At 48.0% G+C, this 21,276-nt stretch overlaps 1 protein-coding gene across 4 annotated transcripts in view; it reads left to right on the top strand.

Moving 5' to 3' along the window:
• LARP4B (La ribonucleoprotein 4B) overlaps positions 1-21,276 on the top strand; it is a 289,455-nt gene that overhangs the window by 192,248 nt on the left and 75,931 nt on the right. For all 4 annotated transcript variants that reach the window (XM_063921936.1, XM_063921933.1, XM_063921932.1 and 1 more), the window contains 3 exons: positions 11,150-11,203; positions 11,288-11,497; positions 19,192-19,295. In XM_063921936.1, coding sequence (XP_063778006.1) covers positions 11,150-11,203; positions 11,288-11,497; positions 19,192-19,295 — 368 coding nt within the window. The remainder of the gene's footprint in view (positions 1-11,149; positions 11,204-11,287; positions 11,498-19,191; positions 19,296-21,276) is intronic.

Below are 21,276 nucleotides of genomic sequence, written 5' to 3'. Positions count from 1 at the left end.
CGCGCAGTGGGCTCACTCGCAAGTGGATCCCTGGATTCTACAGGTAGTATCGCAGGGGTACAAACTGGAATTCGAGGCGTTTCCCCCTCGTCGGTTCCTGAAGTCTGCTTTACCAAAGTCTCCCTCCGACAGGGAGGCAGTTTTGGAAGCCATTCACAAGCTGTATTCCCAGCAGGTGATAATCAAGGTACCCCTCCTGCAACAAGGAAAGGGGTATTATTCCACGCTGTTTGTGGTACCGAAGCCGGACGGCTCGGTGAGACCAATTTTAAATCTGAAATCCTTGAACACTTACATAAAAAGGTTCAAATTCAAGATGGAGTCACTCAGAGCAGTGATAGCGAACCTGGAAGAAGGGGACTATATGGTGTCTCTGGACATCAAAGATGCTTATCTCCACGTCCCAATATACCCTTCTCACCAAGGGTACCTCAGGTTTGTAGTACAAAACTGTCATTATCAGTTTCAGACGCTGCCGTTTGGATTGTCCACGGCACCTCAGGTCTTTACCAAGGTAATGGCCGAAATGATGATTCTTCTACGAAGAAAAGGCATTTTAATTATCCCTTACTTGGACGATCTCCTGATAAGGGCAAGATCCAGGGAACAGTTAGAAGTCGGAGTAGCACTATCTCAGGTAGTGTTACGTCAGCACGGGTGGATTCTAAATATTCCAAAATCGCAGCTGATTCCAACGACACGTCTACTGTTCCTAGGAATGATTCTGGACACAGTCCAGAAGAAGGTGTTTCTCCCGGAGGAGAAGGCCAGGGAGTTATCCGAGCTAGTCAGGAACCTCCTAAAACCGGGCCAGGTCTCAGTGCATCAGTGCACGAGGGTCCTGGGAAAAATGGTGGCTTCTTACGAAGCGATTCCATTCGGAAGATTCCATGCAAGAACATTTCAGTGGGATCTACTGGACAAATGGTCCGGATCGCATCTGCAGATGCATCAGCGGATAACCCTGTCGCCAAGGACAAGGGTGTCTCTCCTGTGGTGGCTGCAGAGTGCTCATCTACTAGAGGGCCGCAGATTTGGCATTCAGGATTGGATCCTGGTAACCACGGATGCCAGCCTGAGAGGCTGGGGAGCAGTCACACAGGGAAGGAATTTCCAGGGCCTGTGGTCAAGCATGGAAACATCTCTTCATATAAACATTCTGGAACTAAGGGCCATTTACAATGCCCTAAGTCAAGCAAAACCTCTGCTTCAGGGTCAGGCGGTGTTGATCCAATCGGACAACATCACGTCAGTCGCCCACGTAAACAGACAGGGCGGCACGAGAAGCAGGAGGGCAATGGCAGAAGCTGCAAGGATTCTTCGCTGGGCGGAAAATCATGTGATAGCACTGTCAGCAGTTTTCATTCCGGGAGTGGACAACTGGGAAGCAGACTTCCTCAGCAGACACGACCTTCACCCGGGAGAGTGGGGACTTCACCCAGAAGTCTTCCACCTGATTGTAAACCGTTGGGAAAAACCAAAGGTGGACATGATGGCGTCACGTCTAAACAAAAAACTGGACAGATATTGCGCCAGGTCAAGGGACCCTCAGGCAATAGCAGTGGACGCTCTGGTAACGCCGTGGGTGTACCAGTCAGTGTATGTGTTCCCTCCTCTGCCTCTCATACCAAAAGTACTGAGAATCATAAGAAGGAGAGGAGTAAGAACTATACTCGTGGTCCCGGATTGGCCAAGAAGGACTTGGTACCCGGAACTTCAAGAGATGCTCACGGACGAACCGTGGCCTCTACCTCTAAGAAAGGACCTGCTACTGCAGGGGCCTTGTCTGTTCCAAGACTTACCGCGGCTGCGTTTGACGGCATGGCGGTTGAACGCCGGATCCTGAGGGAAAAAGGCATTCCAGAAGAAGTCATTCCTACTCTGGTCAAAGCCAGGAAGGACGTAACCGCAAAACATTATCACCGCATTTGGCGTAAATATGTTGCGTGGTGTGAGGCCAAGAGGGCCCCTACAGAGGAATTTCAACTGGGTCGTTTCCTTCATTTCCTGCAAACAGGACTGTCTATGGGCCTAAAATTAGGGTCCATTAAGGTTCAAATTTCGGCCCTGTCGATTTTCTTCCAGAAAGAACTGGCTTCAGTACCTGAAGTTCAGACATTTGTAAAAGGGGTGCTGCACATACAGCCTCCTTTTGTGCCTCCAGTGGCACCTTGGGATCTCAACGTGGTGTTGAGTTTTCTAAAGTCACATTGGTTTGAACCACTTTCCACTGTGGACTTGAAATATCTCACATGGAAGGTGTCGATGCTGTTAGCCTTGGCTTCAGCCAGGCGTGTGTCAGAATTGGCGGCTTTATCATATAAAAGCCCTTACTTAATTTTTCATTCTGACAGGGCGGAATTGAGGACTCGTCCTCAATTTCTACCTAAGGTGGTTTCTGCATTTCACATGAACCAACCTATTGTGGTACCTGCGGCTACCAGGGACTTAGAGGACTCTAAGTTGCTTGACGTTGTCAGGGCCTTAAAAATATATGTTTCCAGGACGGCTGGAGTCAGAAAATCTGACTCGCTGTTTATCCTGTATGCACCCAACAAGCTGGGTGCCCCTGCTTCTAAGCAGACGATTGCTCGTTGGATTTGTAGTACAATTCAGCTTGCACATTCTGTGGCAGGCCTGCCACAGCCAAAATCAATAAAAGCCCATTCCACAAGGAAAGTGGGCTCATCTTGGGCGGCTGCCCGAGGGGTCTCGGCTTTACAACTTTGCCGAGCAGCTACTTGGTCAGGGGCAAACACGTTTGCTAAATTCTACAAATTTGATACCCTGGCTGAGGAGGACCTGGAGTTCTCTCATTCGGTGCTGCAGAGTCATCCGCACTCTCCCGCCCGTTTGGGAGCTTTGGTATAATCCCCATGGTCCTTACGGAGTCCCAGCATCCACTAGGACGTCAGAGAAAATAAGATTTTACTTACCGATAAATCTATTTCTCGTAGTCCGTAGTGGATGCTGGGCGCCCATCCCTAGTGCGGATTGTCTGCAATACTTGTATATAGTTATTGTTACAAAAATTCGGGTTATTGTTGTGAGCCATCTTTTCAGAGGCTCCCTTGCGTTTATCATACTGTTAACTGGGTTCAGATCACAAGTTGTACGGTGTGATTGGTGTGGCTGGTATGAGTCTTACCCGGGATTCAATATCCTTCCTTATTATGTACGCTCGTCCGGGCACAGTATCCTAACTGAGGCTTGGAGGAGGGTCATAGGGGGAGGAGCCAGTGCACACCACCTGATCCTTAAGCTTTTATTTTGTGCCCTGTCTCCTGCGGAGCCGCTATTCCCCATGGTCCTTACGGAGTCCCAGCATCCACTACGGACTACGAGAAATAGATTTATCGGTAAGTAAAATCTTATTTTCGATAACCCCCCAAAATCACCTGCCTCCTTAACCTCCCGTTTACTTGATCTCTCCCAGTGGACCTCCTTCCCCTTCCATGTGAATAGGAGCTCAATGGATCTGATCTTCACTCATCGTTGTGATCTTTCTGATTTCTCCTTCTCCCTGTTTCCCCTCTCTGACCATCACCTGCTCACTTTTAACACGTCTCTCTGCTTCTCCATCACTTAATTCCTAAGACTACCATCACTAAGCGTAACATTGAGGCTATGGATACCACTTCCTCCCTGTTTGACTCACTCCTCTGTCCTATTCTCTTTCCTGCCCCGAGCAAGCCACTTCCCTAGACAAATGCATCACTTACCTCTGCTCTTGACTCTGTCCCCCCACGACCACTATTCACACTCGCAGATTGACACCTCAACCCTGGCACACCAAACGCACCAGATATCTGCAAAAATGCTCATGTACCGCTGAGCGAGAGTGGAGGAAATATCGCTGTAAGGCCGACTTCCTCCACTACAAATTTTTGCGCTCATCCTTCTTTGCTGCCCTTTCCCGCTCTAAACAATCATACTTCAAAAACCTAATCTCCTCCCAATCCTCAAACCCCCGGCGCTTCTTTGCCACTGTCAACTCGCTTTTCTGCCCACCCCTGCCTCAACTCCCTGTTTGACTCTATTCCCTCCCGCCTTCTCCGTTTCCTGTACGACTCTATTCCCTCCCGCCTTCTCCGTTTCCTGTACGACTCTATTCCCTCCCGCCTTCTCCGTTTCCTGTACGACTCTATTCCCTCCCGCCTTCTCCGTTTCCTGTACGACTCTATTCCCTCCCGCCTTCTCCGTTTCCTGTACTTCTGCTTGTTCCCTTCTTGCCCATCTACTCAATCTCTCACTCAAATCAGGCACTGTCCCCTCTGCCTTCAAGCATGCACTTGTCTCCCCTATTCTTACAAAAACCTTCCCTTGATCCTACCACTCTCTCCAACTACCAACCCATCTCTCTCCTCCGTTTTGCCTCCAAACTCCTTGAGCGTATTGTCTACAACCGCCTGTCTTTCTTTCCTCCCACTCGCCAGGATCACACCTTTTCGCACCCAGTATGCTACGAAGACCCTCATCCACTCACTGGTCATCTCCTCCTATCTGGCCTCCCTGAAAAATGCCTCTCTCCATTCCAATCTATCCTCAATGCTGCTGCCCGTCTCATATACCTCACCAAACGTACTACAACCACCTCCCCTCTCTTGCGGGACCACCACTTGCTATCACACAAAATTTAGATTTACATTTTTATTTTTTTTTAATTTACAGGTTGTAATGTAACAAAGTACTGTAGGTAAAAAGCCAAGAAGGGTGAATACTTTAGCAAGGCACTGTATGTATATATGTGTGTGAGTGCAGATAGATAGATAGATAGATAGATAGCTATATAATATATATTTCTGCTGTGGGGTACACTGGGCTCCACAAGGATAGACATAGGAGTGTAGAGTAGGATCTTGATCCGAAGCACCAACAGGCTCAAAAGCTTTGACCTTCTTCCCAAGATGCATAGCGCCGCCTCCTATATCACCCCTCCTCCGTGCACAGGAGCTCAGTTTGTAGTTGGTGCTTGCAGTGCAAGCATGTAACAGGAAGAGCTGCTCACAGCAGCTCTAGAAAAAGCTTTTTCTGAGGAAAAAAGAAGACTGCAAGGGCTGCAGCTGAGGCACAGTTTGTGCTGGATATCAGTAGACATTGCCTGCTTGCAGCTCCATCTCTCCCCCAGCGGCGCTGTACACTCCCGAGCCCTGGTTGCCGGGTACCTACAGCGGAGGCTCCGGTTTTCTTCACTTTAGACACACACGGCTGTGGCTCTCCAGGATCGCGTGGCCGCGCTTCGGGAAGTGGTAAGTGGGTCCCGCTTGCGGGACCTGGTCTTTATCGCGATCCGGCGTGGTCAGTGGAAGGCGGGACGCGCGCTGGCCACTGTGGCAGTACAGGCGATCCCACTAGATCACCCGGGCATGGGCGCAGGTCAGGTTTTCTCTCTAAACCAATTCTTATATCGCCCACAGTACCCGGTGGTTTTGCCAGCAGAGGGGATAAGGCTTAGACCTGAAGCCCCTCCCCCAGCCCCAGGGTGCCATTTCTAGCAAGTGTTCCCGCCCTGGAGCTGCATATCTGTCTTTTCCTCACTCCCTGTCAGTGTCTGCGGCGCCATTATCCCTCAGCTCACTGTTCCTGGGACTGCTTTGGCAAATCCTCCTATGTAAAGCCGCCTGGTTGTCAGCGCTGTGCCTTTACATGACACTTAAGTATTCTACCTGCCTTTTTAGACAGTGATAGTTAAGAAAGAGTGCACTTAGTCAGGGTTTCCTAGTACAATTACTCTGTGATATACATCCAGTTCTTACTGTGTACTGTTATATCTATAGTTATATAGCTGTGTAAGCTAGTCCAGTGCAGTATTATTGTCAGTAATAACCTCTGCATTGTTCAAACTGTGACTTTCTGTGTGTGCATTTGATAGCCGAGTGGTGTCCATTTCGTGTCCTTCATTCAACCTGCTATCCCTATATTCCATAACCTGAGGGGGCTTGGTGCGTCAGGTGTTGTCTAATATAGGATTTTCACAAAGATATACTGTATTACGTATTTTTCTCTGTGATTTAGTCACCATATCTTTCCTTTATCTCTGCTAGTGCTGACTACACTGCGCAGGGGTTTAGGTTTAGAGATATAGTGCTGCTGATAATTGTACTGTGTTACCTCATACTGCGAGCTATATCATGTCTGCTTCTGAGGGTAACTGTTCTGGGGCTGAACACACTGCCGTTTTTGCTGAAGCCGCAGATAACTATGAGGAAAATATAGCAGCTTTGGGCCCTGGTTCTGGGGGCTCCTTGCCCCCCAGTGGGACGGTGGCAACGGGGGCAAATAATGACCCACCGTGGGCCGCTTTTTCCGCGCTTCTGCATACGCTAGTTCATAAACTGACACCCCCTATGGGACTCCCAATGCCGGTACAGCCGTATGTGGTCCCTGCAGCTAACATTTATCTGCTCAATTAAAGAAGTTGAACTTGACTACTAAAAAGTCTGACCTACGCTCGCCTAAGTCCAAGAGGTCCTCTAAGCGAGCGCTTATCTCCTCACAATCCGCTGCTGTCACTGACACCTCGTCTGATGAAGACGGCACATATACTGACCCCTCAGGTTCTGACTCAGATACGGCTGATGGCGAGGGTAGTTCACATGTGGATGTACCTGATCTTTTGGAGGCTATTAAATTAATTCTGCAGATTACGGATGATTCCGAGCCATCCGTCCCTCCTAAGAAACCAGATAGGTTCAAGCGTCGGAAGGTGGTTAAACAAGTTTTACCTCACTCTGACCACCTAGTGGATATACGTCCGGAACCCTGGAAAAACCCGGGTACGAAGTTTGTGCCTCAAAAGAAGATGTTGGCTCGCTATCCCCTCGAGCCAGAGCTGTCTAAAAATTGGGAAACGCCTCCTCCAGTGGACTCGCATGTGGCTAGGACGGTGGTTTCCTCAGCTCTACCAGTCACTACCGTCACGTCTCAAAAAGAGCCTACGGATAAACGTGTGGAGGGTTGTCTGAAAGTGATTTACACCCTCACGGGTGCTGCACAAAGGCCCACTATTGCAGCTCCATGGGCTGCAGAGGCTATTGAAGCATGGGCCTTGGAGTTAGAAGCTGAAATCTCTTCTGACCATGCTAGACAATGCTTATCATATATTGTCACAGCTTCTCGATATATTAAAGAGGCGACTTCTGATGCCGGTATCCTAGCAGCCAAAACCTCTACTACGTCAGTCCTGGCTCGCCGGATATTGTGGATCTGGACTCTAGAAAAAGCCTGGAGGTACTCCCTTTCAAGGGAGATATTCTGTTTGGGGATAACTTAAATAAGATGGTGGCTGACTTGGCTACTGCCAAAACTGCCTGTCTGCCTAATACCGCTCCTTCTGTGTCGAAGGCTAAAGGTACGTCCTTTCGTCCTTCAGGTAAAGCAAAAGGTCAGGCGTATCATAAGCAGGCCCGCACTTCCAAACCTGGTAAGCCGAAGCCCAAAAGAGCCTGGGCTGCCCGTCAGCCAGCTGCCAAGACCGATAAGCCTGCTGCATGATGGGGCGGACCTCCCCCTGGGGGATCCCAGGGTGGGGGGCCGGCTTCTAGGTTATACCCAGGAATGGTTGAGGACCACCTCAGATGCCTGGGTACAGGAAGTCGTCACTCGAGGTTACGCCACAGCCTTCAAAAACCGACCCCCTCATCGATTTTGCCAGACAGACGTCCCGTTGGACCAGACAAAGGCAAACACTCTGCATTCGGTGGTACAGACCCTCCTGGATACAGGAGTTGTAGTACAGGTGCCTCTTGTTCAGAGAGGCAGGGGATACTATTCTCCGCTGTTCCTAGTCCCGAAACCGAATGGGTCCTCCCGGCCCATTCTCAACCTCAAGGCATTGAACAGGTTTGTGAAGATTTCCATGTTCCATATGGAAACCCTTCGCTCTATAGTTCTGGCCTTGGAACCTGGGGACTACATTGTCTCCCTGGACATACAGGATGCTTACCTGCATATTCCTATAGCAGTGTCTCATCAATACCTATTATTATAACAATACCTGAGGTTTGCTATTGGCAACATCCATTACCAGTTTCGGGCGTTACCTTTTGGTTTAACAACGGCTCCGCGAGTCTTCACCAAAGTTATGGCGGCGCTGATGGTGGTACTCCGCCGTCAAGGCGTCAGGATACTGCCGTATCTGGACGACGACTTGTAAATCCTGGCAAATTCCCCAGATCTTCTCCTGCGTCATCTGGATATGACGGTCCGGTTTCTACAAGCCCACTGGTGGCTCATCAACTGGAAGAAGTCATCCCTGATCCCTGCTCAGAGCATGGTGCTTCTGGGAGCGCTATTGGACACTCACAACCAGCGGTTGTTCCTGTCTCAGGAGTAAGTCCTGAAACTTCAGGACAGGATTCGTTGTTTCCTATCTCGTCCGCAAGTGTCGATACATTCGGCTATGCAGGTGCTGGGCCTCATGGTGTCAGCATTCGACATGGTGGAGTACGCTTAATTTCACTCTCTCCCTCTCCAGAGGCTGATTCTAGCCAAATGAGACGGCCTGCCTCACCGGATCAGGTCTCAAATGATCTCATTGACTCCGGAGGTCCGTCTGTCGCTGCTCTGGTGGCTCCGGGACCAACAACTGTGCAGGGGCTGTCCGTTCTGGATATCAGACTGGGTCCTGTTGACGACAGATGCCAGTGTAAGAGGTTGAGGCGCGGTGCTGGAGCAACACTCCCTTCAGGGGCGGTGGACCAAGGAGGAGTCCCTCCTCTTGATCAATATTCTGGAGTTGCGAGCGGTCTTCAATGCCTTGAACCTAGCACAGCATTTAATTCAGAACCGTCCTGTGCAAGTACAGTCTGACAACGCCACCACAGTGGCTTACATAAATCATCAAGGCGGCACTCGAAGCCGCCTAGCAATGTACGAAGTCTCATGGATTCTACAGTGGGCAGAACGTCATTTACCGGCCATATCGGCAATATTCATTCCGGGAGTCCTGAATTGGGAAGCAGACTTTCTCAGTCGTCAGGTCGTGCATGCCGGCGAGTGGGGCCTCCATCCAGAAGTGTTTCAACTCCTAGTGGAAAGGTGGGGCCTTCCAGACGTAGATCTGATGGCGTCTCGACACAATCACAAGGTTCCGGTCTTCGGAGCAAGGACAAGGGATCCTCAAGCAGCATTCGTGGATGCGCTGGCGGTACCGTGGAGGTTTCGGCTGCCGTGCGTGTTCCCTCCGGTGTCACTCCTGCCCAGGGTAATTCGGAAGTTCAAGCAAGAAAAAGGAATTCTGCTTCTCATAGCTCCAGCGTGGCCCAGACGGCACTGGTTCTCAGACCTGCAAGGCTATCGTCAGAGCGTCCAAATCTACTTCCACAACGCCCAGACCTCCTCGTTAAGGGCCCCTGTGTCTACCAGGACCTAGCCCGGCTGTCTTGGACGGCGTGGCTCTTGAAGCTTCCGTCTTGAGGGCTAAGGGTTTTTCTGAAGAGGTCATTAAAACTATGTTGCGGGCCCAGAAACCGGCTTCTGCTCGGATTTATCATGGGGTCTGGCATTCCTACTTTGTTTGGTGCGCATCTAACAATTATGACGCTTCCAAGTTTAGTACAACCAAACTTTTGGCTTTTCTGCAGCAAGGCCTAGATTTAGGCCTGTGTCTGGCCTCCCTCAATGTTCATATTTCTGCCTTGTCGGTGTGGTTTCAGAGAAAAATTGCGACTTTACCTGATGTTCATACTTTCACTCAGGGTGTGTTGCGTATCCAACCTCCCTGTGGCGCCTTGGGACTTGTCGGTGGTTTTGGAGGCGTTGCAGGAGGTTTTCCCTTAAGGTGGTGTTCTTGCTGGCCATTGCCTCTGCTAGAAGAGTGTCGGATCTGGGTGCCTTGTCGTGTTGTTCCCCATATCTGATTTTTCACCGTGACCGGGCGGTTCTTAGGACTCGTCCTGAATATTTACCTAAGGTGGTTTCTTCGTTCCACCTTAATGAGGAGATTGTGGTTCCGGCCTTTGTCTCTCCTGATTTGTCTCTCAAAGAGCGGTCTTTGGATGTGGTACGGGCGCTCCGTATCTATGTGAAGAGAACTGCTTATATTAGGAAATCTGATTCTCTCTCTGTGCTGTTTGGATTTCACAAATGGGGCTGGCCTGCTCACAAGCAAACTCTGGCCAGATGGATTAGAATGGTGATTGCACATGCTTATGTGAGGGCTGGTCTCTCTGCTCCTGATCACATTAAGGCTCATTCTACTCGGTCTGTTGGACCTTCTTGGGCGGCCCAATGTGGTGCGACCCTTGAACAATTGTGCAAGGCGGCTACGTGGTCCTCTGTGGACATGTTCATAAGGTTTATGCCTTCGATACTGCCGCGTCCCAGGATGCTTCCTTTGGACGCAGTGTTCTTGTGCCCGCTACAGTGTGTCCCCTCCCATAAGGAACTGCTTTAGGACATCCCCTATGTCTATCCTTGTGGAGCCCAGTGTACCCCGCAGCAGAAAACGAGTTTTATGGTAAGAACTTACCTTTGTTAAATCTCTTTCTGCGAGGTACACTGGGCTCCACAAGGCGCCCACCCTGACGCACTTAGCTTCTTTGGGTTGGTATGGCATTAGCTGCTGAACCTTCTCCTGTCGGGAGAGTGTGGTGTTTGTGGCAACTGGCAGTTGTCGTCTTTTACTTGCTACTGCATTGGGCTGGTTAACAAAACTGAGCTCCTGTGCACGGAGGCGGGGTGATATAGGAGGCGGCGCTATGCATCTTGGGAAGAAGGTCAAAGCTTTTGAGCCTGTTGGTGCTTTGGATCAAGATCCTACTCTACACCCCTATGTTTATCCTTGTGGAGCCCAATGTACCTCGCAGAAAGAGTTTTAACAAAGGTAAGTTCTTACCATAAAACTCGTTATATGTGTATGTATGTATATGTATGTATGTATGTGTGTGTGTATATATATATAATATATGTGTGTGTGTGTGTATATATATATATATGTGTGTGTGTATATATATATATATATATATATATGTGTATGTGTAAAATATATATATGTGTATGTATGTGTGTGTGTGTGTGTGTGTGTATATATATATGTATATGTATATATATATATATATATGTATATATATATATATATATATATAATTATTATTTTTTTTATATATATATATATATACTTAATGTTTCTGCTACACTGTTCCCACAGGCTTACAGATACCTGAGGGAAGAAGTGAAGACATTTCAAGGAAAGCCAATAAAGGTAAGATGGCGGAATATATGCTTGTAATAACTAGCTTTAGTTTTGTTACTTTATAAAGTGAATAACCTATATTTATAATTTCAGGCAAGGATAAAAGCGAAGGCAATAGCGATAAATACATTTTTGCCAAAGAACGGTTACAGACCTCTGGACATGAACCTTTACACACAGCAACGCTACACAACTTCCTTTTACTTACCTCCAGTGTATAGTCCCCAGCAGCAATTCCCACTCTACAGCCTAATTACCCCACAGACCTGGTCTACTGCACACAGCTATCTGGACCCATCTTTGGTACGTTCTCAGTGTTCTTCCATTTTATATTTTCTCCCTTATATGCTGATGCTTAGAACCACTCATTTGTATTTCTTTCATTTTAATATTTATTTCTCTTACGTCCTAGAGGATGCTGGGCACTCCAAAAGGACCATGGGGCATAGACGGGATCCACAGAGATTTGGGCACACTATAAGACTTTGAATGGGTGTGAACTGGCTCCTCCCTCTATGCCCCGCCTCCAGACCTCAGTTAGATTCTGTGCCCAGAGAGCCTGGACACACACTAGGGGAGCTCTCCTGAGTTTCTCTAAAAAGACTTTTGTTAGGTTTTTTATTTTCAGGGAGACCTGCTGGCTACAGGCTCCCTGCTTCGTGGTAGTGAGGGCAGAGAAGCAGACCTACTTCTGAGTTCAAAGGCTCCGCTTCTTAGGCTACTGGACACCATTAGCTCCAGGGGGTTCGCTCCAGGGGGTTCGATCACTTGGTGCGCCTAGCTGCTGTTCCCGGAACCGCGCCGTCAATCCCCTCACAGAGCCAGAAGAAAGAAGCTGGGTGAGTATAAAGAAGATCATAAGACTTCAGTGACGGCAGAAGACTTCAGTAATGAGGTACCGCGCAGCGGTCGCACTGCGCGCCATGCTCCCACACACACTTCGGGCAGCACTTGCAGGGCGCAGGGGGAACACCCTGGGCAGCATGATTACTGGAGTTCAGCACTAGCCAGAATATATATATTAGAAGTGCCACAGTAATTTGGTGCGGTTAACCCTTTAGTAACGGTTCAAACAGGTCTGGTGCACTGTGTATTTGCTCTCAGTACAGGGATAGACGCTGGGGTGTGAGCTGGTAAACTCCCTCTGTGTTTCTCTAACAGGCTTTCCTGTGGGTCATAGAAACATAACATAGAAACATAGAATGTGACGGCAGATAAGAACCACTTGGCCCATCTAGTCTGCCCTTTTTTTTTTTTATCCTTTAGGCAATCTCAACCCTTTTTGAACCTTAATTCTTTGTAAGGATATTCATATGTCTATCCCAAGCATGTTTAAATTGCTCTACAGTCTTAGCCTCTACCACCTCTGATGGGAGGCTATTCCACTTATCCACTACCCTTTCTGTGAAGTAATTTTTCCTTCAATTTCCCCTGAACCTCCCCCCCCTTTGACATCTATCAAAGGGGCATACTCACTGGGCGATATCTTGAAAGATATGAATGATATCGTTCATAAATCGTTCATATCTTTCAGTGTGGATGCATCAACTATGAATGATGCATGTTCCCGCAATCATTCATCGTTGATCGATCATCGTTGATACATGCCAGTCAATTTGGAAGATATAGATGTATGTACTCTCATATCGTCCAGTGTGTAAGTAAAATCGACTATCGAGAACATCATTGGTTGATAATATCGATAGCCAAAAACTTCAACCAGTGTGTGTGCCCCATTACAGTAAATCATTACTCACCAGAGATGCAATCGCCTCTTGTACAGGGTGCACATGGAGGGGCATTTACACAATTGCTTTGTGAAAAGAATCGTGGCACTCGGAAGATTAACAAACATCAGGATACACATGAAACTTCTTACAGAACGTTCCAATTAGCAGAAAAAGGTGGCAAGACTTACTGGCAGACCTGCTTGCAACATTGTTTTATTATAGAATAAGTACTATAGAAGTTCCACTGGGTGACATTTATATGCTGTGATACATTACTGAATAGCAAGTACCGACTTTTATTCCCATTTTACCTGTGTGTTGTGTGTGCAAAATCCAGAAACTGGAATTAGGGGGAGGGTCTCGCACAATACAATATATTGTCGCCAACTTCCCAGGGTGTAAAGCTTTATCCCTGAAACCGCCCGTATTTTTATATATAAGAAACTTAACAATTCTGCATAATATTCTGTATATTGGACACAATTCTACTGACCTGATTTCATAGCTGAATATTTTCTTTAGGTTTGTGAATGTGATGATCATCCCGTGGACATCTTGATGGGAAATGTAGTGCATTAGGTTCTGCCAAGATAGACCATGGGCTGAATATAATGAAGTCCAAGTTGTCCGGAGTTGCGAGTTCATGGCCAAATTTCGAAGATTTTTTAAAGCAGCAATCATGCACAAGGCAAAACCATGCATTACACATGATTGCCTCTTTAAACCCGCACCTCCGGCCAACTATCGGACTTCATTCCATTTGGTCCAATATGTCACGTGCGGAGATATAACTGAACAGCAGGTAAAATCCTGGCAGCAAAAGGGGTGATATGTTACAAAGCGGAGGGCTTGGGGGGGTTAGTTAGAAAGCAATTAACGAGGACTGTCCCCTATAGCCAGTGTGTTTGTGCGTGTCAGTACGTGTGTGTCGACATGTCTGAGGCTGAATGCTCCTCCCCGGAGGAAGTTGCAGTGGGGGCAGATAAGGCGCTGGGAATGACTGTCGGCACCGCCGACTGCTGATTGGGTGGATATGTTGAGTACATTGAATGCAAATGTGGCGTTATTGACTAAAAGGCTGGATAAATCTGATACTCAGACACAAACGTGGAGAAAATCCATGGAGGACGCCTTGTCTCAGGTACAGGCCCCCTTAAGGTCACAAAAGCGTTAATTTAGCCAGATGGCGGATACTGATACCGACACGGACTCTGATTCCAGTGTCGAGTATAGTGAGGCCAGTTTTAATCCGAAACTGGTTAAGAGTATTCAGTACATGATTGTGGCAATTAAAGACGTTTTACATATATCAGAAGTACCTACTGTTCCTGATACAAGGGTTTGTTTGTATAAGGGAAAAAAGCCTGAGGTGAAGTTTCCCCCCTCTCATGAGCTGAACACTCTTTGTGAAACAGCTTGGGAATCTCCTGACAAAAGGTGGCAGATTCCCAAGAGAATTCTAATGGCATATCCTTTCCCCTCTGACGACAGGGAAAAGTTGGAGTCATCTCCCAATGTGGACAAGGCTCTGTCACGATTGTCCAAGAAGGTGGCACTTCCGTCTCCTGACACTGCTGCCCTTAAGGACGCTGCGGATCGTAAGCAGGAAACGACCTTAAAATCCATTTATGTCACTACGGGTGCGCTGCTCAGACCTGCCGTGGCGTCGGCATGGGTGAGTAGTGCTATTGGCAAGTGGGCAGATAATTTGGCATCTGACATGGATACCCTGGATAGGGATAGCATTCTTTTGACTCTCGGTTATATCAGGGATGCTGCAACTTACTTAAAGGATGCGGCAAGGGATATTGGCCTCTTGGGATCAAGGGCCAATGTCATGGCAGTCTCGGCCAGGAGAGCGCTGTGGATTCATCAATGGAATGCTGATGCCGACTCTAAGAAAGCTATGGAAGCTCTTCCTTATAAAGGTAGGGTCTTGTTTGGTGACGGCCTCGCTGATCTGGTGTCTACAACTACAGCGGGTAAGTCATCCTTTCTTCCGTGTGTTCCTGCACAACAGAAAAAGACGCCGCATTATCAGATGCAGTCCTTTCGGCCTAATATATACAAAAAAAGGAAGAGGGTCGTCCTTCCTTGCCTCTAAAGGTAGAGGAAGAGATAAAAAGGTCGCCTGCTGTGCCAGGCTCCCAGGAGCAGAAGTCCTCCCCGGCTTCTGCGAAGTCCACCGCATGACGCTGAGGCTCCTCTACGGGAGTCCGTACCGGTGGGGGCGCGTCTCCGACTCTTCAGTCAGGTCTAGTTTCACTCGGGCCTGGATCCTTGGGTGGTGGACATAGTGTCCCAAGCGTACAAACTGGAGTTTCAAGAAGTGCCCCCCACCGATTTTTCAAATCAGCCTTGCCAGTTTCTATCCCAGAAAGGTAAATAGTGCGTGCTGCGATACAAAAGCTGTGTCAACAGCGTGTCATTGTCATGGTACCCCCGTCTCAACGGGGAGAAGGGTTTTATTCGAGCCTATTTGTCCGTACCAAAGCCGGATGGCTCGGTCAGACCGATCCTGAACCTAAAATCCCTCAATCTGTATTTGAAAACTTTCAAGTTCAAGATGGAATCTCTTCGAGCAGTGATCTCCAGTCTGGAAGGGGGGATTTTATGGTGTCAGTCGACATAAAAGATGCCTACTTACATGTCCCAATATATCCTCCACATCAAGCTTTCCTGAGGTTTGCGGTTCAGGATTGTCATTACCAATTTCAGACATTGCCGTTTGGTCTTTCCACGGCCCCGAGGGTCTTCACCAAAGTAATGGCGGAAATGATGGTACTCCTACGCAAGCTGGGTGTCACAATTATCCCATACTTGGACGATCTCCTGATAAAGGCGAGATCAAAGGAGCAGTTGCTAAGAAACTCTCCCTGACATGGTTGGATTCTAAATTTGCCAAAGTCACAGTTGATTCCGACAACTCTGCTGTCTTTCTTGGGCATGATCCTGGACACGGAACTGCAGAGAGTATTTCTCCCAGCGGAAAAAGCTCTGGAAATCCAGACCATGGTCAAGGAGATTCTGAAACCGGCAAGAGTGTCGATCCATCAATAGCACTCGGGTGCTGGGGAAGATGGTTGCAGCTTACGAAGCCATTCCGTTTGGCAGGTTTCATACCCGAGTATTTCAGTGGGACCTGTTGGACAAGTGGTCCGGGTCTCACCTGCACATGCACCGGAAAATAAGTCAATCTTCCAGGACCAGAATCTCTCTCCTGTGGTGGCTTCAAAGTTCTCACCTCCTAGAGGGACGCAGGTTCGGGATCCAGGATTGGGTCCTGGTGACCACGGATGCAAGTCTCCGAGGCTGGGGAGCAGTCACAGGGAAAAAATTTCCAGGGAAAAGCCAGGAAGCCTGTCTGCACATAAACGTTCTGGAATTAAGAGCCATCTACAACGGCCTTCTACAAGCGGAACACTTTCTTCGAGGTCTACCTGTCCTGATTCAGTCGGACAACGTAACAGCGGTGGTGTACATAAACCGCCAGGGCGGAACAAGGAGCAGAGCGGCGATGGCGGAGGCCACAAAAGTTCTCAGCTGGGCGGAAAAACATGTAAGCGGTCTTCCTTCCGGGCGTGGACATCTGGGAAGCAGATTTCCTCAGCAGACATGATCTCCAACCAGGAGAGTGGGGTCTTCATCAAGAGGTTTTTGCAGAAGTGACAAGTCGTTGGGGAATTCCTCAAATAGGCATGATGGCGTCTCGCCTCAACAAGAAGCTTCAGAGATATTGTTCCAGGTCGAGGGACCCTCAAGCCAGTGCAGTGGACGCCCTGGTGACTTTGTGGGTGTTTCAGTCGGTATATGTGTTCCTTCCACGCATTCCAAAAGTGATAAGGATCATAAGAAGAACAAGGGTTTAGGCAATACTCATTGTTCCAGATTGGCCACGGAGGGCCTGGTATCCGGATCTTCAGGAATTGCTCATAGAAGATCCCTTGCCTCTTCCTCTCAGAGAGGATCTGTTACTGCAGGGGCCGTGCATCTTCCAGGACTTACCGCGGTTGCGTTTGACGGCGTGGAGGTTGAACGCCAAATCCTAGCTCGAAAGGGTATTCCCGGGGAAGTCATCCCCACTCTCCTTAAGGCTAGAAAGGAGGTCACGGCGAAGCATTATCACCGTATTTGGAGAAAGGTATGTGTCTTGGTGTGAAGCCAAGAAGGCTCCTACGGAGGAGTTTCAGCTGGGTCGTTTACTCCATTTTTTGCAGGCAGGTGTGGATGCAGGCCTGAAATTAGGTTCCATTAAAGTGCAGATTTCGTCTTTATTTTCTTTTAAAAGGAATTGGCCGCCCTTCCAGAGGTTCAGACTTTCGTGAAGGGAGTACTGCACATCCATCCTCTGTTTGTGCCACCCGTGGCACCGTGGGATCTTGACGTGGTGTTGCAATTTTTTATGTCCCACTGCTTTGAACCTTTGCGAAAGGTTGAGTTGAAATTTCTCACTTGGAAGGTGGTCATGCTTTTGGCCTTGGCGTCCGCAAGACGGGTGTCTGAATTGGCGGCTGTGTCTCACGAGCCCCTATTTGATTTTCCGTGTGGATAGAGCGGAATTGAGAACTCGTCAACAATTTCTGCCGAAGGTGGTTTCTTCGTTTCACATAAACCAACCTATTGTGGTACCTGTGGCTACGGATGCCTTGGCTGTTTCAAAATCTCTCGATGTAGTCAGAGCTTTGAAAATTTATGTCGCCAGAACGGCTCAAATTAGGAAATCAGATGCTCTGTTTGTCCTATATGCTCCCAACAAAATTGGGGCTCCTGCTTCCAAGCAGACTATTGCCCGCTGGATCTGTAATACAATTCGGCATGCTCATTCTACGGCTGGATTGCCGTTGCCAAAATCGGTGGAGGCCCATCCTACCAGAAAGGTGGGCTCGTCCTGGGTGGCTGCCTGAGGAGTCTCGGCGCTTCAACTTTGCCGAGCAACTACATGGTCGGGATCAAACCCTTTTGCTAAGTTCTACAAGTTTGATACCCTGGCTGATGAGGACCTAAAGTTTGTTCAATCGGTGCTGCAGGGTCATCCGCACTCTCCCGCCCGTACTGGAGCTTTGGTATAACCCCATGGTACTGAAGTGGACCCCAGCATCCTCTAGGACGTATGAGAAAAAAACAGGATTTTAATACCTACCAGTAAATCCTTTTCTCCTAGTCCGTAGAGGATGCTGGGCACCCAGCCCAGTGCGTACTTTACCTCCAGTTGTTAGTTTGTTAAAACTGTTTTCAGCACGTTTGCTGTAATGTTCATGCTCGTTGGCATGTGTTTTATTGAATGCAATGTTGTGCGGCATGGTTGAAGTGTGAGCTGGTATGAATCTCACCATTAACTTAAAAGTAAATCCTTACCTCGAAATGTCCGTCTCCCTGGGCACAGTTCATATACTGAGGTCTGGAGGAGCCAGTTCACACTCTGAAAAAGTCTTAAAGTGTCCGTGGCTCCTGCGGAACCGTCTATACCCCATGGTACTGAAGTGGACCCCAGCATCCTCTACGGACTAGGAGAAAAAGATTGACCGGTAAGTATTAAAATCCTGTTGGGTTTTTTCGCCTTGGACATTCATTTACAATCCCAATGTCTGTTGGTTTAATAGTAGTGGCATAAATATCTCCTTTGTAATCAATTTATCAGAGATATTTAGTCCTAATAACTTTAAAACTACTTAGAATATATGTATGTATTGCTCACTATGTCAAATTAAAGGTGTTTTAGTTGCACCTAGTTTTAAATTGCGGGTTAGCATCCCCCACATTTTTGCCCTTTCTAGCCCCCCTGCCGATCACTTAGTTATTTGAAGAGGAAGCACTTCATAGTGCTATAGAATTCTGCTATTGTCACGTCATTTCTCAGTTTTACTAGAGGGGATATATACTAAGCCATGGAGAGAGAGAGAAAGTACTAACCTCAAACTCCTTTTTAAAACAGCATGTAATATTTCAGTTAGGAGCTGATTGTCTGGTACTTTATCACTCTCCAAGGCTTGGTACATATCCCACTACGTTAGTGATTTGTAATGGAATGTTGGGAGGATTTTTTTTCATAATGGACTAGAAAATTATGTTTGTGGTTCACTTGACAATTGTTTATAATGGTCATTTGATTTGTGTTATTGATAAGGAGGTGTGGGTGGTTTAGACCATTCCTTGTTCTGAGTTTGCATTGGGCCTACTATGCTAACTACTTCAGTGCCTTCATGTACTCACTGTTTTACACATTAAGTCGCTTTTAATTTTTGTGAGTTGTCTCTGCTTTTTTAATAGGTAACGCATTTCCCTAATACTGGATTCATTAATGGGTTTACATCTCCTCCTTTCAAGCCAACAGCATCACCTTTGTCTCTACGACCCTATACACCCAGGAACAGGCAAGTCTACAGTATTTACTATTACTATAATATACTAAGTAGTACTATCTACTATTTCAAGCCCAGCTAGCCACAATGTAAATACTGGGGCCATAATACTTTAAGAAAACTATATTGCATACATTCTATTCATACATGCAGTTGTGCAGTCCTAGAGGTGACCTGTAGTAATGATTGCAGTACTGGACGTGTCAAGGGGTAGGAATTATGTGCAGGAAATGAAGATACATGGGGTAGTGAGGGCAGGCGTTGGAGGGATGGGGAGACGGGAGGCTGGCCAAGACGGACACAGTGATTGATGGGGGATCTGGCCAGCAGGTCCAGTGTTAGTGTTCGGCGCCCTCCTGCAAACTATAAATCTGCACAACAGTACCCCATTTCTGCTGCGGGGTACACTGGGCTTCACAAGGATTAACATTGGGGTGTAGAGTAGGATCTTGATCCAAGGTACCAACAGGCTCAAAGCTTTGACAGTTCCCAAGATGCACAGCGCCGCCTCCTCTATAACCCCGCTTCCGTGCACAGGAGCTCAGTTGTAAGTTGGTGCCATGCAGTAAGCAGGCATATCAACAGGGGGGCTGCTCTTGCAGCCCTAAGAAAAACTAATTTCAGAAGAAAGAATATCTGAAGACTTCAAGGGCTGCAGCACTGTTAGATGTCAGTCAGACATCCCCTGCTGCAGCTCCATCACTCCCCCAGCGGCGCTGTATACTCCTGCGCCCTGGTTGCCGGGTCACTGCAGCCACTGTCTCCCGGATCGCGTGGCAGCATTAGAAGGGGAGGTAAGGGGTCTCCTTGGCCTGCTGTAATCGCGATCCAGCGCGGCTGTGGGAGGCGGGCTGCGCGCGCACGCTGGCGTGGACACTGTAAAGGGCAGCCGCTCCACTAGCCTCCGGGACACATGGCACAGGTATGGTTTTTGTCTCTGTGAAAAATCTTTCATTACAGCCCGCAGTGCCCAGTGCGAAAGCCAGCAGGGGGATAAGGCCTGACCTGTAGCCCCTCACCCAGCCCCAGTAAATGTTCCCGCCCTGGAGCTGCATGTATATCTCCCTCACTCCCATTCAGCCGCCGTTACACAGAGCTGCTCTGTTCCTGGGACTGCTGGGGCAAATCATCCTCTTTAAAGCCGCCTGCTCGTCAGCGCTGTGCATTTTACAGGACACTTAAGTATTCTACCTGTCAGTGGACAGTGTTCGTTAAGACAGAGTGCATACAGTCAGGGTTGTGTGGTACAAACACCCTGTGATATACATCCAGTACTTACTGTGTTTTGTTATATCTACTGTTTACATTTATATATCTATATAGCTATACTGAGTATCACTTTGTATTTCTAGTCCAGTGCAGTCTTATTGTTTGGAATAGCTTCTGCTTTGTACATTTGTGACTATATGTGTGTGTGCATGTAGCTGCTGCGTGGCTTCCATCTCGTGTATTTCAATCAGCTTGCTACTCCTATATCCTGTAACCTAAGGGGGCTAAGTGCGTCGGGTTTATTAACTGGTATAGGTATTTCACAAGATATACTTATTGTGTATTTTTCTTTGTGCTTTATAGTCACCATATATCTCTTGGATTCCCTGTTTGTGCTGACACACTGCACTGGGAGTTCTTGCTAGGTATATCGCTGCTACTATTGTACTGGGTTGCCTGATATTGAGCTTATCGTTATGTCAGCTACACGGGGCAACGGATCTGGGGCTTCTCCCACATTGCGTGGTGGTTATGCTGTAGACACTTGGGGACAACATGGCAGCAGAGAGTTCAGGTTCAGGGGGTTCCTTACCTCCCAGTGAGTCTGTAGCACCAGGGGCCACTAATGACCCACCTTGGGCTACCTTCTCCACATTATTAAATACGCTGGTAACAAACCTTACGCCACCTATGGGACCTCCTATGCCAGTGTAGCAGTTTATGGTCCCTGCAGTCAATCCGCCATGGGCAGATCAAATCTCATCTCGGTTACAGCACTTGAATT

Source organism: Pseudophryne corroboree, chromosome 5 (genome assembly GCF_028390025.1).
Source record: "Pseudophryne corroboree isolate aPseCor3 chromosome 5, aPseCor3.hap2, whole genome shotgun sequence".
Lineage (NCBI taxonomy): Eukaryota > Metazoa > Chordata > Amphibia > Anura > Myobatrachidae > Pseudophryne > Pseudophryne corroboree.
This window is presented reverse-complemented; position numbering and strand designations above follow the sequence as displayed.